This window comes from Centruroides vittatus, unplaced genomic scaffold (assembly GCF_030686945.1).
Source record: "Centruroides vittatus isolate TY-2023 unplaced genomic scaffold, ASM3068694v2 contig_452, whole genome shotgun sequence".
In the NCBI taxonomy this organism is placed as follows: Eukaryota; Metazoa; Arthropoda; class Arachnida; order Scorpiones; family Buthidae; genus Centruroides; species Centruroides vittatus.
Genome location: NW_027122248.1, coordinates 2,308,315 through 2,329,983, shown reverse-complemented (window position 1 = coordinate 2,329,983; position 21,669 = coordinate 2,308,315). Strand labels below are relative to the sequence as shown.

The window sequence follows — 21,669 nt, the reverse complement described above, 5'->3', positions numbered from 1 at the left end:
AGGTCCCCCTGGCGACGATATTCCCAAGTAGGGATGGTGATCCCTACTTGAGCGAATTTGTCTGTAAATATTTAAACTTAAAAATAACAAATTATACCAATCATTTTTTGATACCCCATTTTAGGGCCCCCTTTGTCCTAGTTACTGCATGGATGTGGTACTGTACATGCTGTTAAAGTCAACTTGTGACCTGTGCTGCATCCCTCAAACTGTGTGTGGGAATGTTGTGTTTTGCATACAATTGTAATTAATTGATTAGTCGATTGATTTTTTATTGTATTCAACAGAATGGTCAATTTCAATAACTTTATAGAAATTTTATTTTACTCCTAAGAAGTCTGCTAATTGTGCAATGGTCAAAAATTGGAGAAAAATTTACTGCAAAATTGATTGTTACGAAGTGTGAATTTCTATTATAATCATATTTCGTTTTCTGAAATAATCCCTTGTTTTGTATTAATATTAACTATAAATAATGTACAGAATAATGATATTTACTGAAGAAGTATCTTCCATTAAACATTCATCTTTTTGAATTATCATTATACACGGCTCAAACTTTATTTAAAGAGATTTTTTTGTGCTCTTTAAATATTAACAAATTAAAATGTATCAGACCTTTTTTTTAGTGTTTTTAAAAATGATGTAACTTAAATGAATTTTATAATTTATTATTTTGTTTTAACAATGTTATTATATCTATAAATTATAAATTAGCTAATATTCCTATACATTGTTATTTCATAGAATTAAAAAGGTATCATAATAATAACCATGCTGTTCTAAAGATCAAAACAGAAAGAATTATTATTTCAGTTTTCTTGTCTTACGAGTGAAGCTTATCAACCACTGCGCATATTTATTTATTAAATTTAAAAATTTTGAGTGAAAATAGAATTCGAAAGCTTCGTATTAAATTTATAATGGAAACTGCATTTCCAATGTTAGTCATTCCTAGTCCTGTTACATTTTCAGTTTTTTACAGGCCTTATCTGAGAAAAAAAAATTCAAAATATTCTATGATATGAAATTTCACTTGCATGGGTGTTTTATATCAGTGGGGTGTGAAAAGAAAAATGGCAGCATTGTGGTGACTGAATCCTCACTAAACAGAAAATTATGATAATCGATATTCAACAAAACACAGTGATACTTCATGCTTTGGAGTTCGAATGCTAAATTTGATAAAAATTCGCTTCGGAGTTCAAACTGTGAAAAAATGGGCTCAAAGCGTAAACTCAATCTGTTTTGCACCCAAATCTTCTCGTGTTTTTGGTGCTTTTTTACTTTATTTGTGGTGTGTTTGTTGTATATCCCTGTGATCAAAAAGGATCGGGAATTTTTCAATAAAATGCAAGATTTGAATTTATTCATCAAAATTTATTAGTCCCCTTCAAAGTAATTCCCTCTCACTGCAATGCACTAATGCCAATGTTTTTTGCAATTCTTGAAAAATGCTTTAATGTCGTTTTTGTCAAACCCTTTCGGGACTTGCAGCAAATTTTGTTTTATGGCATCAATCGACTGACAACAGTGCCCACAAAGCAGAAATTTCAGTTGAGGAAACAAGAAAAAGTCACACAATGCCATATCAGTTAAATACAGAGCTTGCAGAATCATATTTGTGAATTTTTGGCCAAAAATCCACCAAAAATAAGAGCATTGAGAACAGGTGCATTATTGTAGTGCAAAATCCAGGAGTTTTCTCACCACAGATTAGGCATTTCTTCAAGCAAATGATGCAAAACTCTCAAAAAAATATTCTCTGTTGAAAATTTGGCCACAACACCATGACTATCAGAAAAAAGTCCACATGATCTTGATTTTTGTCTAACTTTGACGCGGTCTTTTCAGTCTCACTTCACCTTTCGAGTGCCATTCACTCAATTGAGCTGTTTCGGTGTCAAAGCATAGATGTGTTTCATCATTTGTAATGATGCATTTTAAGAATGATTTGTCTGGAGAAAGCATTTTCTCAGCCACTCGAACACATTGTTTTTGGGACAACTCGAAAAGCAACTTGCCACAAACCCAAATGATCCTTTAAAATTACTCGACAAGATCCAAATGATATCAGAACATGCTTGATAAGGTCCCTAATTGTTAAACGATGATCATTGAGCACCAGATCCGACTCGAGTGATGTGTTGTTCATTAGTTGAAGTGGATGGTCTACCAGAGCATGGTTCATCTTCTCTGCCTTCCTTGAACATCTTGTACCAATCAAAAACACCCGATTTTGATAGATCATTATCACCGAAAGTTTCTGCGACATTTCCGATGTTTTTATAGCAGTAATTGTTGCAAAAACAAAATACTGCATGTTCTTTGCTTGATTACACTCAACATTGAAAAACCACTGGCACAAAATTCTTTGCATGCAAAACATGCATTTATTTGCAAAGAAAATCAGATGATGACATACAAATTGCTGCTAGATGTCGATATGTTATACCAAATGACGAAATAACAATGATGGTGCCATTTAAATGAATCAATCTTGATACATTTTGATCGCAATAGTATTTTCTGCATCTCTATTTTTAACGGTGCACAGATTTTGATGTCCTCTACTAAATCGTTTTAGCAGCTATCTGAAATCTGTGTTCATTATCTATCTCAATAAAATTAATTAACTCTGTAGCTGAAGCCACAATTAAATTTCAGTACTTAATAATGTGGCTCTTCTTAACACCTTAGGCAACTGTATGGACTAGGCCAGGCCTACAGTGGTGAGAATGAGACTCAACACATCCAGGACAGACCACCCCAAAAAAAAAAATTCCTGGAGGGTTTTAATCTGTCCCCAGTCCCTGAAAGCAGTAGGTTTACACCTTAACCCAAGGACGGGATATTTTCAAACCCAAATTTCCTCGCCGTCACCCGAAGTTCCCTATCTCCACATCATGTTGACAATTTTGCCCTGGAAATATTTAGCGTTTCCATGTTATATTAGAAATGCAAAGGAAAAAATTATATCCGAAAACTTTAATTCCCTAGAGTTGGGTGTTTAAACACAAAACTAGGAAAATTCCCTAGTTTTGGACATATAAATGTCCCCCCCGTCAAAGTATATACAGTATATATATTTGATAGTGGAGACATTTGTAATTTCATTTGATGGATAGACAAAGTTTAAAAGATGACCAACAATCAGCTTCCATCCCCTTTTATATAGACATTATTCAAAATACTCTCCTCCTGCTTCAATACACTTTTTACAGCGATTCAATAGTGATTCAAATGCCTGCTCAAGCTCAATTTTCGGTATTGCCTCTAATATGCGCGTAGACTCTCTTTGGATGGTTTCAATATCATTAAAAATGCGTCCTTTCAACTTCATTTTCATTTTTGGAAATAAAGAGAAGTCACATGGTGCTAAATCGGGGGAATACGGCGAATGATTCAACACACAGACTTGATTTCGTGCCAAAAATTGACGAACAATCAATGATGTGTGACTCGGTGCACTATCGTGTAACAAACACCAGTCATCAGAATTGCGATATTCTGGACGAATTCGACGAATTCTTCTCATTAATCGTTGTAAAACTCCCAAGTAGAAAGCAACAGTAACTGTTTGACCCTGTGGGACGAACTCACGGTGGATGATGCCTTTGCTATCAAAGAAAACAATGAACATCGTCTTGGTTTTTTATGGAACTTTTCGTGTTTTCTTGGCTTGAGGTGATGATTTTGACTTCCATTCGGCACTTTGACGTTTTCTTTGTGGGTCATATTGAAAACACCAGGTCTCGTCACCAGTAACAATTGATTTGAGGAAGGTTGAGCTGTTATTTGCTGCTCGTACAATCTCTCTGGAATGTTCTAGTCTCATCAATTTTTGCTCTTGGGTTAGTGTGTGCGGAACAAATTTAGCACAGACCTTTGTTTTGCCCAAATCTTCTTTAAGAATTTGTCGTATTGTCTCTTTGTTAATGTTTAATGCCTGTTCCATCATTCTCAGTGTCGCATTGTGATCGTTGGATACAAATTCTTGCACTTTTTGAATCGAATCTGCTGTTCGAATTGTTATTGGCCTTCCCACACGTTTGTCGTCCTCCAGTGATTGTCTGCCTTCCAAAAATCGCTTGTGCCACTCAAAAGTCTTTGACCGTGATAAACACTCACTTCCATACACTTTTTGCATCATTTTGAACGTTTCTGTGGCACTTGTGCCAAGTTTAGCGTGAAATTTAATAACAGCACGTTGTTCCATTATTATTTTCCGACATGTAACAAAATAAACTGATAAACAAAATATCAAAAACAATGATAAATGTCAACCGATTTAAATAAAGTTTTAGGTTATGTTCATATATGCGAAAAAATTATATCCGAAAACTTTAATTCCCTAGAGTTGGGTGTTTAAACACAAAACTAGGAAAATTCCCTAGTTTTGGACATATAAATGTCCCCCCCGTCAAAGTATATACAGTATATATATTTGATAGTGGAGACATTTGTAATTTCATTTGATGGATAGACAAAGTTTAAAAGATGACCAACAATCAGCTTCCATCCCCTTTTATATAGACATATGCAAAGAGTATTAATTGAGAAATATAAAATTTATTTATTACTTAAATTTTGCAAACTAAAATGTCATTATTTTTCTAATTTTTACAATATATGAACATTCAACTACAATGATAAGTTAGTATTGAGTTACTTGATCATCATTAACAATTATAACAATAAAACACCAACTGATGGATGGAAATTCTTCATAATGTTTGCTTCTCTAATGAAAATGTTCACGAGTAATCATTAAAATCTACATTTTTATTTTTTTTTAAAAATACAATTTACATTTTTTAATGGTAAACTGGGAATAGATTTAAACATTTTTAAAAAGTACAGTCTACATGTTTTAAAGATGTTACCCAATGGAATTTTTTGTTTCCATATTTTGTTATTAGTCGCCACACTGTTGTAACAAATTTGAGATATAAAGTGAGGAAAATGCACACGGTGAAGCTTTTGAGTTCACGTGCATACAAAATGGGATGATGACATATTGACAAAAATACTGTGGCCAAAACGTCATTTTGCCAAATGGATGTAGGTAGGTAATTGCTGTTCTTATTGTTTTAGGTGCAGTAATGACTTGGTACCGTTCTTCACATTTCACGTGCGACTCTTGCAGCATGACACTATATTTGAGTGCACAGGTACTTTGAATGTGACATTGATGAATATTGCAGTGTACAACACTCCGTACACTATTCTAAACATCATAAAGTCATTTACGGTGTCTTTTGTCTGTAATTTTGCAATATCCTCTTTCCCCATTTGACAAGTGACTTTTTGGGAGTACTGTATAATATACTAATTTTACAAGGATTTTACAGTATGTGCTGAATGTATTAGATTTTTGTTGATCACTTTATGTTGTTTTTTAATATTAAAAGTTGTCTAATAATCAGAAATAGCTAAACTGATTTTCATTTGCATTATTCAGACACACAAGAATAGTAAAATCCTTGATTTTATTTGTAATACAGTAAAACTCTATTTAAATTGAGACAAAATTAGTTCAGATAATCAAAATTTTAAATAATTGGATTAAGGAAAAACATTCCTATCCATGTAAAATGCTATTACAATAACAAACTTTTTTGATGACTTTCTTCTAAGACTGTTCCCTAATGATATTCAACAAATTTTATTTTTGACCACCATTTGTCTGACATATTTTCATTTATCTGATACTGTAAATATTTTAGCATTCGTAAAAGTGAGAATGAATGAGTTTGAAAAGCAAACAGAACACTGACGCGTGAGAACAGGCCGGTGTGGATAGGAATAATGGTCGTTTGCACTGGCTTGGCAAACGGAGGGAACGTATGAAGACCCGAGCACTCGTTCTTCGGAGTGTGGAGATTCGGTTAATTGACATTCTGCTATACTTTTAGGTCTTTAGATGATTAAAATTATAAAGGTGAGTATATTAGAAAATGCTTCAAATCATTTATTCAAACTTTTCAGAATTAAAATAATAAATATTCAATGGATCTATTTTTATTTAACGATTATTTTACATAACATTTTATACTTATAAAAATTATCACATCAACTTATATCTTAAATGTAATTTTGTACAGTTTTTGACATTCTGACATAAATTATATTTTTATTATATAAGATAAAAAGTATATTTAAAAAGATGTACCTTTCAGACAATTGAATAACTTACCATTCTCAACAGGAATATAGATTATGTTTTTAATATATATATATAATATATTTATTTATATATATATTTGTGCAAATAAAGTTGCACTTCTTAATTATCACTTCATAAAATTCTTCAATTCCTATCCTTCTCCTGGAAGTAAATGAGTAACATCCAAATCATAATAAAATCTGAGACTTTCTATAATAAACGTAACTCGTTAAACTAGTGGCAGATAATGAAAACTTTATCTGCGTATCTATTTATCCTGGCAGAAATTTTGACAATTGCTAAATAATTCTATGAAGTTTTGCAAAATGTACATTTTTATCTGAGATATCTTCAATTTTTGTGTGTTCCCATACATATATTTCTTCTACAAATTGTACAGTTTATATACATAAGTGTACAATTAATATATACCGGTATATATATAACTTTTTCCACTTATGCAATTATACTACTTTTTCATATGATAAAGTTAAAGTAGTATGCATGCATAATTACTTTTGTTTTTAAATAGTTTATGTGATTTGTACAAAAGACAAGGTCCTGCCTTTTATATGAAATCTCAAATTTTTATGGATACTGTACATTTCAAATTTTGCCACATTCATCAACTGGATTCCTTGTAGGCAACATTTTTTCCTTTGATTGGTAAAGGATGAGCTTCTGTATTGAAGACCCAGCTGTCTAATGGAATCAAATCGTCTTCGGAAAACAAAAGATAAAGATATTTTAATGTCTCGGCCAAAAAGAAACTCTGCTGCACGTCGTCTTTAGGACTGTCCAAAACGTATACATTTTTGAGTCCCGTGAAACCATTTTCAACCCGACAGTGTTTTTCTATAGCCTTAAAAAATAATATTTATATTTTTAATAACTTGACTTAACAAATAACATGTTTAAACGTATGAGAAAAACTATTACCTGTGCAGCTTCCCATCCCCACTCTCGGTATTTTGGATCGTGAGTAAAACGCCAAAGATAAAAGTATGATTCTATCACTTCTGGACGTTGAATGTAATATTTTTCATTTTGTTTCAGCGTCCTTGCTTCCGTGTTATCTGTGAATCTAAATGATTCTGGTCCGAGTTTAGTTGCTGCAATTACACGAAAGTTAATTATTTTGTTAATAATTTTAAAAACATTTTATTTTTCCATTTCTTTTACCTGTTCTGGAATATGATTCATGGCATGTGTTTGTAATATCTTTTGCTAACTGAGTATAGTGTTCCTTCTTACTCCATGAATAATCTTGGGCACCATATATAAATGCACCACCTAAAAAGTTAATTTAGAATTCTTTACAGATAATTTTAATAATTTTGTTTTTATAACTTACAGTTTAAATTTATGGCAATATATTGTAACTGAATATTAATTTCTCATGTCATAAATTAATTAGAAGTCTTTATTTTAATTATATAAGCATACTAATTATTAATATGGCATGCTTGATACAAACAAATCCTTAGTTTATAATTATAGTATAGAATTATATTAATATCACTATTTAATCTTATTAACACACACTACAAAATGAATATAAATAAATCTGGAAAGTGAAGCTTGGAAAGTGGAACCCAGTCATGCAGAAAACAGGATAGGAACACAAGTACAAGTTTTAATAGACATTAATTTAGCAGGTATCCCACTGTGCAACTAGCCAATGAATTCTGGTGTCAAAGAAGAAGGTTGACTACACTTCAAACCATTCTCATATGTTTTGCTTAAGCTTGATGTCTGTTGCAAACCATCTCCTTTTAAAAGTCTTCTTGAGTGGACCAAAAACATGAAAATCAGCCAGTGACAGATTAGGCTGTATGAAAGGTGATCGTGTTTCCCAGTGAAAGTTCAAAATACATCACTATTGCATGTACTGTGTGTGAGTATATGTCATCATAAAGTAGGATCACACCTCCAGTCAGTATTCTTGAGCATTTGTTATTTATTGCATGATAGAGGCTCTTTAAGGTTCTGATTTGTCAATCAGCAATAAGCCAAAACAACCAAAGAAGACCTCATCACTTACACCAGCCAAGTTTGATTTGACTGCACCAAGCATCTAAAAGTTATATTAAATATATGGTATCATATTTTACATTATCTGTTCATTGCCTTTTATAAATGCTTAAGAGAATTAATCCACTAAATATGGAATAAATTTGGTAATCTATACACATTGAACATTAATAGGTAATTAAATCACTATTAATGATCTAGATGTGATGTTTGACAATAAACTTATATTTAAATTTCATACATAAGTTTATTTTAAAATCTTAGAATCAGAAGAGGAATTTTTGTAGCAGCATTTATCAAAACTTTCTTTACATTCAGTAATCTGTGCAATCTTTTTTACAGCTTACAATCAATCACAGATAACTGCCTTCCAATATAGTCTTTGGATGCTCCTCCTTTGATATATAAAATTTCCAGAGCTCTTGCAAAATTTTCTCGTATTGAACAAATTACACCATTTATCATATATCAGCAGTGTAACAAGTGCTACATTGAATCTTCCCATATTAAAGATAGGATAATACATTTTGACCAAGTTTTTATTCTCAAAACATTATAACAATTCATTATCATCCAGTAATAGACACTTCTACATTCCTATTTTGCTTTACAGAAGATGCTATACTAATTAAGTATTTTGCATTGATCTTTTTATTGTAGAGTCATAAACCACATGAAAGTATTCAGAGACTTTTTGCACCTTAATTTTTCTAGATACAAATTTTAAAAAATAAAACCATATTATAAAATGTTGTATATCTTATGTATCATTTTGTATTTTTATAATATATATATATATATATATATACACACACATACATACAGTATTTTATTATACAATAAAACTTCTATAACTCAAATATTTCTTTAACTCAAAGATATTGAAGCATATGACAGGTTTCAATGAATAGCATAGGGATTTAACACCTCCAATTTGAATTTCCTTAACTCAAATTTTCTCCAAGTCAAAGTTTTTCATGATCCCAACATTGGTTTATATTACTTTTAACTTCCCTGACTCGAATTTTAATATTTATTCTATTCAAAGTGATAGTAATAATCAGATTTCCATGAAATTTTCAGACAGTTAGTTGTATCTAGAAAATATTTATATTTCTTAAAATAATACACATACAAAAATTTTTCAAACTGAAAATTCCTATTTAAAAAAAATCAAATATAGCTATGAAAATTCTACCAGTCTTTAAATTTTAAGAGATCATATATCAAATTTCTGAATATTCAGTCCATTTTCAGAATATGTAATTTCTCTTCATGTGAATGTCATATCTAACATGCTTGAATGAACAAGTTTAGAAGTCAAACATGATAAGTTTCTATTATGTTAGTATGCACGGCAAAAATATTTAACAAAATTCTGATTTCCGATCCCTAAAAATTAAAGACCGTTATAAAGAGTTTCATTAAAACAGGAGTCAAATTTCAGGAAGATCTTAAATATGATTTCTACCATATTGATGCAAAAATTTCACAAATTAACTGTGAAGTTTTCAATATAACAAATGAATAATTTATTTTGTGTAATATATTATTACATTTTTTGTGTAATAATATATGGCATTACATCAATGCAGGATATGATTTGAAGAGGTGAATGAGGCATTTCTTCCACTTACCTTTTATATCCCCAGTTCTGAAGAAACGGAAGTATCCCAAATAGGAATAATTCCTTTTCCATAAAACTCACAGGTGTAAAAAATTTTACAATTTTATAAAAGTGTCTAGTTTGATTTTATACAAACTCAAAGTTGATTTATAAGTGAAACTGTCTAATCATCATTTGTGACATTAAATCATAGTATCTATTGGAAAAATTTTTATAAGTAAGGATACATATGGTCATCAGCCATTTTATTTTGCTTTGTTTATTTACCTACTACTGTCAGTACTGCTGGACAGCAATGTTTAGGAATACTTAAGATAAGCACACCTAAATCATCTCTTCCTGAACTAGAAACCCAGTGATGAGTTACTTAATGGTGTCCTTTTGATGTTTCATGCATGTTTTAAAGTGATTAAAAAATTGTTACAATACATGTAGGCTATTTGCAATTCTTTTCTTACTGCAGTAGTTCTACTACCATAATCTTTGTGCCACCCGCCACCTAATAGCAAAATGAGATACTATTATAAGCCTACTATATGTAAACTGCATGACTATCTCCCCTCTAGAAATTTGACAAATTGCACGATGCATCTATGAGAATATTTAGTTTTCTAAATTAATTCATAAATACCTGCAAAGCAAGCTAAATGATCCATTTTGTGTTCTAATCTATCATATTTCATATCAGCAAAATATTTCAGTCCACTTTTTGAAGTCTGGAGCAATTTATTTTCCATTGCCTGCAATTATATTTAATAATTTGTAATAAATATATTTAGAAATTAATTTCTATATAACAAGTTATATAAAATATTTTAATACTTTTATTTATTTAACAAACTTCTTAAATTAATCAATTTTTAAAAAAAAATTATTTCTTGCTGTCATCTTTACAGTCTGCTTATTATTTTTAATACTAAATTCCTATGGATACGTCTTAATCGCTTTTGTTCACTCAAACACAGTAAAGAAACTTCTAAAAATTAATCATTACCTCAATTGCAGTATCATACATTTCACGAGCTTGAGAATCTTCATTTCCAGACTGAAACCAAGCTTTCAACAGATATTCATAAAAACTATCACCTAAAGCACCTATAGACATGTGATCTAAAAGAAATATTTTCACATAAGTTTAACAATTATATTTCATAATAATACAGGGTGTTCCAAAAGTCATGATATATAGGAAATTTTAACACTTTTTAGAATAATGTGACTGTATTTATAAAACTATCTTTACATAATGACCATTTCTTTCTAAAATACGTATGTATGAATCTCCCCACTCAAGCTGAATTTGTGTTATAACTTTAGTGATCCATGTTTTGAATATTTTCCTGGTGTAGTGAAACTTAAGTAACTTTTTGGTTTTTAACTGTGGTGGGCAAGATCTGAAAACCTTGAAGTCCATTCCAGAGAACTATGATGACCATCCGTGAAACTAATAATTGACATTCAAATTTTTATTCATATCATAACTTTTGGTTTATCCCGTGTAATGAAATTATTACTTACGCTGTCCCCATCTTCCTGTTTTGGGATTTAAATAATTAGGATAGAGTCCTTGAGGTTTATCCATTTTATATAAAATGTTACGAATATTGTCAACTTTTTCCTTATATACAGGATTTCCAGTTATATGACTTAGATAAACAAATTCTAAATGCAAAGTACCAAATTCTGCTAAAATTGAACTAGAACTGGATGCCCAAGCATAGTTTTTGCTTATGCCACTGAAATGAAAAATGGAAAAGTAATTAAAAATTGTCCTATTTATTATATATGTATATATTTAATTGCACAATTTATGAGATATTATGTTCTGCAGATTTACAATGAAACATCACCACTGAGAATGCTTACACTTCTCTTCAGTCTCTTTAGCTGGGGGTAATCTAGGCTGGTTGATATTTAGATTTTTTTTTTAACTTTTGAAAGGCTAATCCTTCTCCAAAAATTAAAAGATAGAAAAAGATACAAAGATAAGAAGGTATGGCAAAACACTGTAGCAAATATGAGTTAAAAAACTCAGATACAAATCAAGTTAAAATAGATAGTTTCTTCTCATTTTATATCTGCTTCTAAGACAAAAAAAAATGCAGATCAAATTGTGATAAATTAGCTAATGAACATATCGTACTTAAAAGAAGAACAGTTTAAATGACAAAAATGGTACCGTATTTTACGGACTATAAGATGCTACAGACTATAAGACGCACCTGAATTTTTAAGCAATTTTTTTAAAAAATACCTATAAGACGCACCTGAATTTTGGAGGCAATTTTTCGAAGAAAAAAGTGCGTCTTACAGTCCGTAAAATACGGTAATATGGACTGTTCTATTGGATTGGCTGACAGTGACAACAATGGAACCTGTTATTGCTCACAGATATGCAGAATTCCTGTTACATTTTGAACTTAAGAGTTTGTTCTGGTCCTGGTGAGTTTTCTTTTCACTGTTCCACTTCCTTCTGTCAGAGTCACAATTCTGTCTTCAAAAGGTTCTTCCTCTCAAGTTTTTATTATATTTAGCTTTCTCATTCTCAATTTGAATAATTATATAATGACATCAGTCAACACTAAAAAGTTTCTTGATATTTATATTTCAATTGTTAATTAATACATAAAATATCAAAACAACTAAATGAAACTGACTAAACAATATATTAAATATATTGTTTAGTCAGTTTCATTGTTATTTAAATAAAATGACTATTCAGAATTTCGCTCAAATCTTAGTAATTGTAGTGTTTTGAACTAAAGTTGTTTATTATGAATAAATTTACATGTATTGGTCATATGAAATCATAAAGAAAAGAATAATTTTTATGTTAAATCTATAAAAATATTGGATGTTTCAAAAAATAAAAAAATGTATAGTAACTGTCAAATATTTTTCATAATAAATCTGTTTTTTTTTTTTTGGAAATAAATATATATATATTTTGTATCATAAGTCTTCATTATCGATGAAATTTTCAGTATGTTTAACGCACAAAACCACATTAAGAAGTTATAGCCATGCAATGATAAGAAAGCATTTTACAATTCATTTATATTTTTAACAATTCTGATGAAACATTTGATATTATATAATATATTGATGATGATGATGATTAAGCAGAATAATAGAGGAAGAACAAGGGAAAAATCCCTTTGGATTCTCATTATTCTTATAGTTAAATATAATTTACATTGATTTATAAAATATTTTAAACAACAGTTATATTTAAATCACTGTCTAATAAATAAATGCTAAGATTTTAACAATAAATATTGTTAATAAATAATTATAAGTAGGCCTAATAATAAATAAATTTCAACTTTTAAAATATTTTTGAACATTTACTTTTTTCTTATTATAATTTCAAAAAATTTACGTACGTCTTTAAATTGATTAAGGCAAATGGAATTCCTGTAGGAGTATTGAAGGCTGGAAGTAATTTCTGAGCTATCTGATCAGCTTTTTCTTTAAACATCTAAGTGATAAAATTATGAATTATGGAAGGGTAAGAAATCTTATTAAAATTATACATTAATAATAAACTCACGACATCTCCTGTCATTGCATAGCACGAAAGAAGGCCGCCAATGAATCGTATATTAGTTTCAAAAATAGAAATCTCTGAATTCTGTTGGCAAACAAAATTAAAAGTATTTATATTAATTCATATTTGTTTTATTAAAATTAATTCTTTTCAAATAAAAACTTACAGACTGATCTAAACTAAGACTAGTAGCTATCCAATCTCTTCCGATTTTATATTCGTCCATAAAGCCCATTATATATAATGTATCCAGCCCGTCGACAATGGTGGCTCCCAATGTCGATTTGCCAAAGATTCCGGCAGAATGACCTCTTTTCGATATAGGACGAAGTTCGTTTTCACCCCAGGCGTAACGAACGTAATTATCCCATGCATGTTTTGTCATCTGTAAAATGAAATTAAATTATTTAATTATATTCTTAAATTTAGTTTTAATAAAAATTAATATGAATAAATTCACTGTCAATGGATTGATAATTTTTAATGTTATAGTAATAAATTCTTTTTAATTAATTCAAACTTTTAATAACTAAAACACACATCAAACTTTTAAAAACTGTATTTGAAGTGTTTCTTGTGTGTGCGCGTGTGTACGTGCTAAGGAGATTATTGTTAGCTGAACTCCTCCTAGATTTCATAGTGAATTTGAACAGATTAGGTGTCAACAGATAGGGATGGGTCTGCAGATGTGCAATAAACTTTTTGTTTTCTGATCTGACAATTTATTCCGGAGATATCAGGTTCAAAAGTTCTGAAATTTCCCTATCAATTTGTGCAGAGAGTCAATAAAAAACGTTTTGCAACAATACAGTTTCAGGTTCACCAATAAGCCATCTGTGTATGTAGTTTACAAAACAATGTGTAGCCCTGTCATAAGACCAACAGGATAAAACCATGCTTTATCCCACAGGTACCAAGTGGCTGCTAACAATATTATTTCTGCCAATAAGTTTGTTTAAATACTTAAAAATACATATCAATAATATATTAAAAATTAATTAATAATTTAGTGAAGAGGCAATCATTATTCTTCAATTAATAATTAGTTATTGCGTAAGATAAATAATTTAAAATAGCCAAATCTTTCAAATTAATAAATGTGTACATAATTACATTTTATTTATTTATTTAAAATAATTACAGTAATAACGAATATATAACTATCAATTCTTAAATCTACTTTATAGTTTATAATTAATTATGTTAATAACGTAAGAAAATTTGCATACTCTTACTTAAAAATTAACAAATTGTTTATGCTGAAACTCTTGAAACTTACTGCTGAATCATCCATATTTTATTTCTAATTAAGCATATTTAGATATAAATGAACCTAATAATTGGTATATAAAAAGTACGGAGACAGACTATAGTCCACATTATAAACCAAATTGCAAGAATTTGACATAATTTTTACAATTTAAACTATAGACGGAAAACACCATAAACTCCGATTGTAACATATACAAACAGCATAACAATTAACTTAAATATTCAAACAAAATTAGAATTATTAAAGTAATCTGAGATAAAGAATTCAGCCTTTCATAATATTCTAGCTATTTGAATCGAGTATTAGTTTAATGAATCATATAATTTCATTTTATTTTAATTTTAAATTAATGAGATATATAAGTAACTTTTTAGAAGTTATTAATTTCATAAACTCGACAAATATAGTTACGATTTCTTGTAATGACTTTCCGATACGCACGTGATAAAAAGTTAATAATTCATAAACTAAATAAGGAATATGAATTATTTAATTTTAAATTACATATTACAATAGCTTTTATATCTTAATATTACAGTTTATAAACAATAGTGTATGAAAACTTGTATTAAATTAATATAAATAGGTTGTAACAAACAAATAATGCAAAATAAAGTCTGTAGAACAGAATAGACCCACAAATTTTAACTCGGAAAGAGAAGAAAACTTAATCGTTTGCTGTTAAATAAATATTTTTTTAATAAATGGATATTTCAAAATGTTATCTTCAGGAAGACGACAAAGAAACTAGAGTATACAAATTGAAAAAAAAAAAAATCGGAGAATAATCTTCAATTTCTTCAATGTATTTGTATTAATACAGCACAGCACGTCACAATAAAAATAACTTTCCTCTCCTCTCCTTTTTTGGTTCAAATAAAAAACAGTATATATATACTTTTTTTTAACAAATGATATCCTGTTAACACATCTACTTTCATTTTTCTTGTAAATGAACTTGTAAATTCTGAAAATTTAATCAAATTTAAATTCAGAATGTAAAATTCTAAACACACAATCATCTACTTAAAAAAATGCTATAATTTTTTCAAATTTTAAGGAAAAGAAACGTTAAAATATAGCCCTTAGAAGAACATATTGAGTTATTTAAAAGTAACAGGAGAATCTGATCAAAGTATATTCACTATCTTATTCATTTATTAAAAGTTTTATTATTCAATAAGGATTTTAATAATCATTTTTATATTATCATTTTTAATATAAAAATGTATTTAAAAAAAAACAAAAAATTTATTAAGTATTTTTTAATAGGTAAAACTGAAATTTTGGTCACGATCGACAAAAATTAGCTTTAATTTTAACCAATTTCATTTTGCCTATGAAGTGTATATATATATATATATGCCATTTAATGAAGTAGAATAATTATTATGGTCTTATATAACGTTACATCATTTAAATTTCATTTTTTATAAAATAAAAGAGCGATTCTGCCATTGTTTTGGCTGGGTACAAAATTATTTCCCCCTTTATTCAATGCCAAATGGTAGGAAAATATTTCGTTTATAATTTATAATGAAAATAACACGATGATGATGGTGACCTACTTAAAAAGCGCGTACAACTCGCTTCAATATCTGTAGTACAGATGTTTCGAAGGTCGTGTGCCGACCTCTTGTCGTAAAACATTGTTGAACGACCGCAGCTTTCTAGTTTCGATGCTGCTGAGCATATCTCTCTTCTCCGATAAACATTCTTCGAATATTCGTTAATAAATATCTAATTAGAAAAATATTAATATCGATAAACTCCGTAATTATATGTGAGAGTGATCACTCGATCGTGTGAAAGTAAATCCTGGACCTTTCAGATCCAGATGTTAGAAAAAACGTCGATGTAAGATGATAAAATAATCATAAAATGCAATATAAATATTGCAGAAACAACAGTAAATTGTCTAACTAACGAATATTTATCTGTTTATGGACATCTTAAATTTATTTACAGAAATTTTCTGTTGAAATTCGTAATTTTTACTTCATAATTTTTTCAATTAGATTAATTTTAATTAATTTAATCGACATAATTATCAATTTAATGGGTAGGTTTGGTTTTATTCGTGTGCTGCAATGCTACACGTCGGCGATCTGCCGAGGGAATGCCTCCCGGAAGTTTTTTTTTAATGGAAAAACTGACCTCTATTTAGGTGTTACTAACGTGAAAAAAACCCGGAAAACTCCACGTGGAGGGCCTGTTGGCAAGCGCGAACACGTGACCAACGACCAGTGTTCGGTAGTATTACCCACTCGGCCACTGACTGCTTCTGCACAGAAGAATCAAAAGTTCTACAAATTAACGGTTTACATTTCGAATAATTATAACGTATGTTCAATTTTGGCTCTTTCCTCTCTGTACACTGAGGCTTTTTCCATACGCACCGTGAGTTCGCCAGGCCCACATTGGAGGCGCCCTGCGATGAGGGGCCGGGCCCGAATTATCCCGCAATACCCCCTCCCGAAAAATTCCTGGAGGTTTCGAGCGCCAGGATTCGATCTCGAGTCCCTCAGAACGGTAGGACGACTCCTTAATTATGGCTAAAACTATGAGAAAATATGGCTAAAACACTTCCTAGAAAATTGACACTTAAGATTAGTTTAACACTGCAGAAAATGAAAATCAATTTTACTCAAATTATATACTGCATAACGTTATTATACAGTAAACTCCTCTAAGTCAGACACATTTTTTCGAAACAGTGATTTAAAATCTCTTGACAATAGAAAAATTATAGTAAACGAGTGTTTTCGATATCCAGAAAGCTAGCTACTCAGTTGGTAAGTTACCTTGCCAAATTATTAGACCCACCGACTATACTTTCTGTACTGTTTCCTTCTTTTTCTTAATATTGGTTTAAAAATTAGTATTTTTTAAATGTTATTTTTATTCTCTATTATATATATAAAAAATTATTAGAAATGTTTGTGATGACATGTAAAAAAATCAATTTTCTACTATAAGAAGAGAACTGGTAGAGATTAGCGAGAGTGAGGCCGAAGTTTTAAGCGCGAAAACGTGTACGTCGGACGTTCGGCGCCGCTTTCGTGTAAGCCTAGAAGTTTGACAATGGCGTTTGGAAAGTCAGTGGAATCATGCTCGACGTTCCAAACGCCATTGTCAAACTTCTAGGCTTACACGAAAGCGGCGCCGAACGTCCGACGTACACGTTTTCGCGCTTAAAACTTCGGCCTCAACCTCGCTATTCTTATTAAAGTATAGCACAATAGCCCAATGATGAAAACGAAAATAAATGTACAGGTATACCTCGCCTTACGTCGGTAATTGGTTCCAGGAGAGGCGACGTAAGTCGAAAACGTCAATAATGAGCACTTAAAGACCGCTAAATAAGACGACAACACAGAAACACAAATGTTTTCATGTTTCGTTCTCTAGGATTTATGATGATTATATTTACATTTACTGTAAATGTACATATTTTAATATGATTTTATGTGCTTTTAACGCTTTTCTAATGGTATTACGACTTCAATATTTGTGGCGGACGGATGCGAAGTCGAGTAAAATGACTTAAACTTGATTTTTATTTTTCCATATACTTTTTTGACAAACGACGTATAATCGAGAACGACGTTAACTCGAGGTATACCTGTATATAGAGTATTCCTTGTCATATAGAAGCACTACTGACTGTTAGGTGAAGCAATACAAAATACTACTTTTCGTTTCAAAAGACAAAATACAACATATTTTAAATAATTCTGTCAACAATTGCATTATTACATCGATAATAATGCAATTCAATTAAGAAATTATTGATTTTTTGCACAGGTGTAATAATTTTGCAAGGTAGTGTAAATTGCTGTATAATTTACTGTCGTCACGAGCTCATTTTCTGCAATGATAAATTCAGCTGTATAACTACAAAAATTGAGTAAAAATTTTGTAGAGCCGATCGCATTAAATTACTATACTGTTTATTCACGTTGTTTTCAACGTCGTGGCAGAAAATACCTGACTAACTCGGACAACCTTCACATCCTAGAGAGGGTCATTGAATAAAATATTATTTATGCGCGTTAGAACTTTACGACTTTTGAAACACGTATATAATACGAATAACGAGAATGACAATTAGAAACTGACGTATTCAAAATGGAGGGAGGGGAAAGTTTGGTATATATTTCTATTATATCCTGGTATAAATCACGCTATAAAATTACACACTAAACGTTAAAACACGGAAATGAAAGTACAATATTAATAGCTTCCGAGAATAAAAATAATCCTCGTAAAAACTAAACTAGTCGATAAGATTTAAAAAAAAAAATAGTTGAAATCGGTTTTAAAAAGATTAAAAATATTCATATTGCATTTAATATTCTCTGATGCCGGATGATTACAAGTAATGCTGAAAGGTTAGGGAATTTTTTCTGGCTGCTTAACCGAAATGCCAGCACGTTTGCAATACCGATCTTAAACTGGTTTAATTATACGATGGCGTACAAAAATAAGAGAAAAAGTTCATTTTCCTAGTTACACCTTATGGCAATTTGTGAAAGTTTTCTCGCCCTTCTTTTTAAATTCTATTAATTAATTCTAAAATGGAAACTATTGCAGTGTGGTTGCTACATTCCTGAAATAAGCGTGTAAATCGAGATTACGTCACAAATATGCATTGATATTCGAGAGATGTATTCCATGAACGTTTAGTCAAATTTAAATGTCTTGTCGATTTATTTGATACAAATTAATTAAAAATTAGGAAAATTTACTTAATAATTACGATAATGGAACAAAATTAAAGGAAATTTGTAACGAAAATGCGCGTTAATTGTGTAAGAAAACCATTTCCTTCAAATTTACAGTACAGTAAATTATATATTGTATATAAAGTAATCATGCAATTTCCCGATCTCTGTGATCTCTAACACAAGAAATCGGAAAATTGCATGAACGTAAGATTTAATCCTGCATAACTCATCTTCACGGAGGATTTTTGTCCCATCCTGCATGAATTCGTTATTTAATATTTAAACACGGAATTTTATTGATTATTTAACTATTTTTAAATAACACGCGTGTAAAAACCGCGTAATTGGCGATTACACTATAAATTTAGGCTTTCCAGGATTTCAATAGCAGTCCGAGATTTTGTCTGATCATTCAAATGTTCGCGATTCCTAACTTTATTACTAAAAAAATTTATATTTTATTTGCTTAGTAAGGACCAGAAACGGTTAGTTGTGGAATCGGTTCATACTTATTGAATATATTTTTTTAAATAATTATAGAATTCCTTTAATATTTCTATAGTTTCAAACTCTGTCAAAGTATTTTTAAAAAGCTACGTAGTAATTTGATATTATTATTATTATTTTTCTCACTTTATTCCTCTTCGTTTTATTTAATTAAATATGCATATAAATACGGCGGGGGGTTTTATTTTTACTTTTACGTGTATAACAGCCGTTCGCGTTATTTAGCATTCAAAAAATTGTGCCACCTCTTTCCCCTGCCCAAGCTCCCATAAAGTCCGGAATTAACTCTAAATATTAAGTCAACCCTATTGCGCAATTCTCCAATATTAAAATTTTAACAGCAACGATAAAGTCCAATCTTACACCAATATCACCTACGGTTGGTTGATTCTTGTTTTTTGGCGCAAGAACCATGTAGGCTAAGCTGCGCCAGGTCAAATGGTAAATAAATTTAAACAAGACAAATCAAAAAACATGATAAAAATTACGTACAAAACATAAATAAACAATGAAATTAAATAAATAGATAAACAAACAACAACAACAATAAATGTATACAACAATTTAGGTGAAAAAAAACAAAATAAATAAAAACTATATAGTATAATAAATAAATGATCAAATCTCTTTATACATATTAATGACTTTCAGAAAGTCCAGTAGATTATCCAGACTTGGCCTCTGGCCCAAAATCTCTGACAGACTTGTATTTCGAAAATACTGTTTACGCAACCTCTCAAAGACAGAGCAATTGCACAGTATGTGTTTTACACTAAGAGGGTACTTACAATACCGACATACAGGCTGGTCATCACCCTTCAAAAGGTATTGATGAGTCAGTCGAGTATGTCCAATTCTCAAACGGGTAAGAATAACCTCAGATCTCCTGCCATATAGTTTCTTCTGTGTCCAATTTTCTATGATAGGTTTGATCTCGTGTAGTTTATTGTGGATTTGTTCGTTCCACACATTTTGCCATCTCTCTGCTAGTCGTTTTTTAACGACCAGCTTCAAGTCACCTCCTTCAATAAACATTGTATGCTGAGAAGGACTTGCTGACTTTGCAGCTGCATCAGCTTCTTCATTTCTCCTTATACCCACGTGGCCTGGGACCCAACAAAATTTTATAGAGAAATTCCTCAAAAGATGGCAAATCACTTTACGAATTTTAATCACTATGGAGTGAGAACTAGGTTCATACGAGATCAAAGCCTGAAGTACACTAACTGAGTCAGTGTAAATCACGCAGCAACGATGACCTTTCCTATTTATATACTTATCACCTATGGTCGAATGGCCCAGGTGGTTAAGCGTCAGTCTACCGCTCTGGAAATCCGGGATCGAATCCGGAAGGGTCGAAAAAACCTCGGGAATATTTCGGGGTGGTGCACCTGGATACCACCCAAAAAAATTCCCGTCCCACGCCACCCGGATGCCCCATCGCGAGCCTAGTCAAACACATAATGGGCTTGCTAAAAAAGAGACTTAGTGCCCACAGGATGAAGAGCTAACTTAGCTAATTGCTTTTTTTAAATTCAAAACTGCATCTTAAGCTTTTACGCTCTTAAGTTATAATCCTTTAAAAATACTGTAGTTACAAAATACAAATTATTATTATTTATTCCAATAAATATCAAATTACAAAGCATTTGATCTTTAAAAATTACATCAAATAAATTAATATGTTCGAAATAGTGGTGAACAATAAATTAATATGTTCGAAACAGTGGTGAACAATAAATTGATACGTTATTTAATTGCAAATTGATAAAACAACGT

At 30.5% G+C, this 21,669-nt stretch overlaps 2 protein-coding genes across 2 annotated transcripts in view; both read right to left on the bottom strand.

Annotated features, from left to right (window-relative positions):
- Positions 1-3,655: 3,655 nt before the first annotated feature.
- On the bottom strand, positions 3,656-4,219 carry LOC136977237 (protein GVQW3-like). Its single transcript, XM_067272708.1, has one exon. It carries the CDS (start codon positions 4,217-4,219, stop codon positions 3,656-3,658), a length of 564 nt encoding a protein of 187 aa, XP_067128809.1.
- Positions 4,220-4,764: 545 nt separating this feature from the next.
- The window catches only part of alpha-Man-Ia (alpha-Mannosidase class I a), a 44,741-nt gene continuing 27,836 nt past the window's right edge, over positions 4,765-21,669 (bottom strand). Inside the window, exons 2-10 of the mRNA XM_067272689.1 lie at positions 13,547-13,765; positions 13,384-13,464; positions 13,217-13,311; positions 11,349-11,566; positions 10,825-10,940; positions 10,462-10,570; positions 7,352-7,462; positions 7,109-7,281; positions 4,765-7,031 (exon numbers count right to left, since the gene is read on the bottom strand). Of these exons, the coding sequence (XP_067128790.1) occupies positions 6,795-7,031; positions 7,109-7,281; positions 7,352-7,462; positions 10,462-10,570; positions 10,825-10,940; positions 11,349-11,566; positions 13,217-13,311; positions 13,384-13,464; positions 13,547-13,765 (1,359 nt within the window). The 3' untranslated portion in view covers positions 4,765-6,794. The remainder of the gene's footprint in view (positions 7,032-7,108; positions 7,282-7,351; positions 7,463-10,461; positions 10,571-10,824; positions 10,941-11,348; positions 11,567-13,216; positions 13,312-13,383; positions 13,465-13,546; positions 13,766-21,669) is intronic.

Excerpts from the sequence above, each read along its gene's own strand:
- LOC136977237 (XM_067272708.1), bottom strand. The coding sequence starts at position 4,219 with ATGGAACAACGTGCTGTTATTAAATTTCACGCTAAACTTGGCACAAGT.